The sequence below is a fragment of the Myotis brandtii genome, unplaced genomic scaffold, assembly GCF_000412655.1.
Source record: "Myotis brandtii unplaced genomic scaffold, ASM41265v1 scaffold17, whole genome shotgun sequence".
Taxonomy (NCBI): domain Eukaryota; kingdom Metazoa; phylum Chordata; class Mammalia; order Chiroptera; family Vespertilionidae; genus Myotis; species Myotis brandtii.
In genome coordinates, this window is record NW_005356259.1 from 9,462,210 (window position 1) to 9,463,811 (window position 1,602).

General features: G+C 61.4%; 1 protein-coding gene across 1 annotated transcript in view; it reads right to left on the bottom strand.

Moving 5' to 3' along the window:
* EVX1 (even-skipped homeobox 1) overlaps positions 1 to 1,602 on the bottom strand; it is a 31,167-nt gene that overhangs the window by 28,998 nt on the left and 567 nt on the right. Inside the window, exons 2-3 of the mRNA XM_014537032.1 lie at positions 1,473 to 1,591; positions 5 to 28 (exon numbers count right to left, since the gene is read on the bottom strand). Of these exons, the coding sequence (XP_014392518.1) occupies positions 5 to 28; positions 1,473 to 1,591 (143 nt within the window). The remainder of the gene's footprint in view (positions 1 to 4; positions 29 to 1,472; positions 1,592 to 1,602) is intronic.

Genomic DNA, 1,602 nt, shown 5'->3' on the forward strand with positions numbered 1-1,602 from the left:
CTGCCGGTCAGCGCCTCCGAGCCCGGCCCTGCAGGGAGCCCAGAGCCAAGAGCACAACACAACACAACAGACAAAAAGGCTGCTGATGTGGGGCTGTGGATTCAGGGTGCATAGGGACCCCCCTCCAGTAACTGCTTCTGCTGGGGTGCTGGGGACTTCAAGAACCAGAAAGGGCTCACCATGCAGAGGAGCACATAGCGGCCTAGGCCTGGACGGCCTGCGGGTATAAGCCCAGACCCCTTCCCTCCCCCCTGCCCCAGACACCTGCCCCAGGGCACAGGGGAGATGCAGCCGTCTGAGCTCGCAGCTGGCCGTTGCCAGGAGTGGGCAAGCTGTGGTATCTGACGAGCAAACGGACTGTGATGCATCATCCACTGGAGCGCTGTGAACTCTGGTCTTGGTGCATTGTGGGATGCTGGCATGACTGTTTTCTTGCTTTGTGTGGAGGCATGTGTTGCAAGGTGGCATGGAGTGTGCTTCGGTACCCTGTTACCTTAGAATGTCTGAGTGGAGGAGCTGTTCTAAGGCCGCGCTGCGGTAGGGAGTCTGGGTGGAGGTGGGAATGGGGAGTGTGAGTGCTCAACCAGGAGTTGGCTGCCAAGGCCGGGGTGGTTTTCCCTCCATAGCTGGCTCTTCCCGCCACCGCAGCAGCTTTGTGGGGGAGTCTGCTGGTGGGTCTCTAGCTGTCCACCCTCTCAGGAGACTCCCCTCCTGGCGGTTCAAACCCCACACACACACACACTCGCCCCTGGTCAGGGAGGGGGTCTCCAATTCAAGTGACAGCCCCCTCCTTTGGGCCTAATCCAGCGAAGGGTGGGGCTCCTGCCCCCCGCAGCTCCTTTTCCTTTGGGTGGAGAAGTGGGACTGGGAAGCAAAGGGGGAGGGGGCGGGCCAGAGCTCTGCCTTTTCAAATGCAACCGGAGACCAAAGGCAATTAGATCATTGGGACCATTTCCGACCTGGCGCCACCGAGCCAGGGAAGTGACAAGGTAATTTGGACCTCTGACCGACGTGCAAACTGGTCGAAGGGCCTCAGCACCCAGGCGGCCCGGCTCAGCCTCGATTTTACGGTTTTTTATGGACTCCCCGCTTCCGCGCCTGGATGCGCCTTACACCCCGCCAGCCACAAACTGCCGGGACCCGCGTTTGATCTCACTCACGCCTGGGGAAGGTATCTCCCAGAGGCAGTTGAAGCAGAACCACAAAACTCTGGGGGGTTGGGGTGCATTTTAAATCCCCCTCAAGCCCAGGGCTTTCGTCTCACCCCACCACCACCACCCAAGCCTAGCTGTCACCCTCAGTCCCGCCTATGCCAGAGCGCAGAAGGAGACCCCACGAGGGCGCAGACAGCAGGGGCGAACTGCTCAAGTGGGCCCCCAGCCACCCTGCCCGGGAGAAGGGAGTCACCCTTCCCTCCAGAACTGAAGTGGAAGGTGGGCGCGGTGGGAGGCCCGAAAGGGGGCGGTGGCTACCTTTGCTGTGCTGGTACTCGGCGTTGCCCGTGGCGCAGTCCGGGGTGCAGCTCACCTCGATTTCTTCATAGAAATCCGATTCCGTGTCCGAGCTGCTGGGTTGCCCCTGGCCCGAGATGCTGTCGGCGGC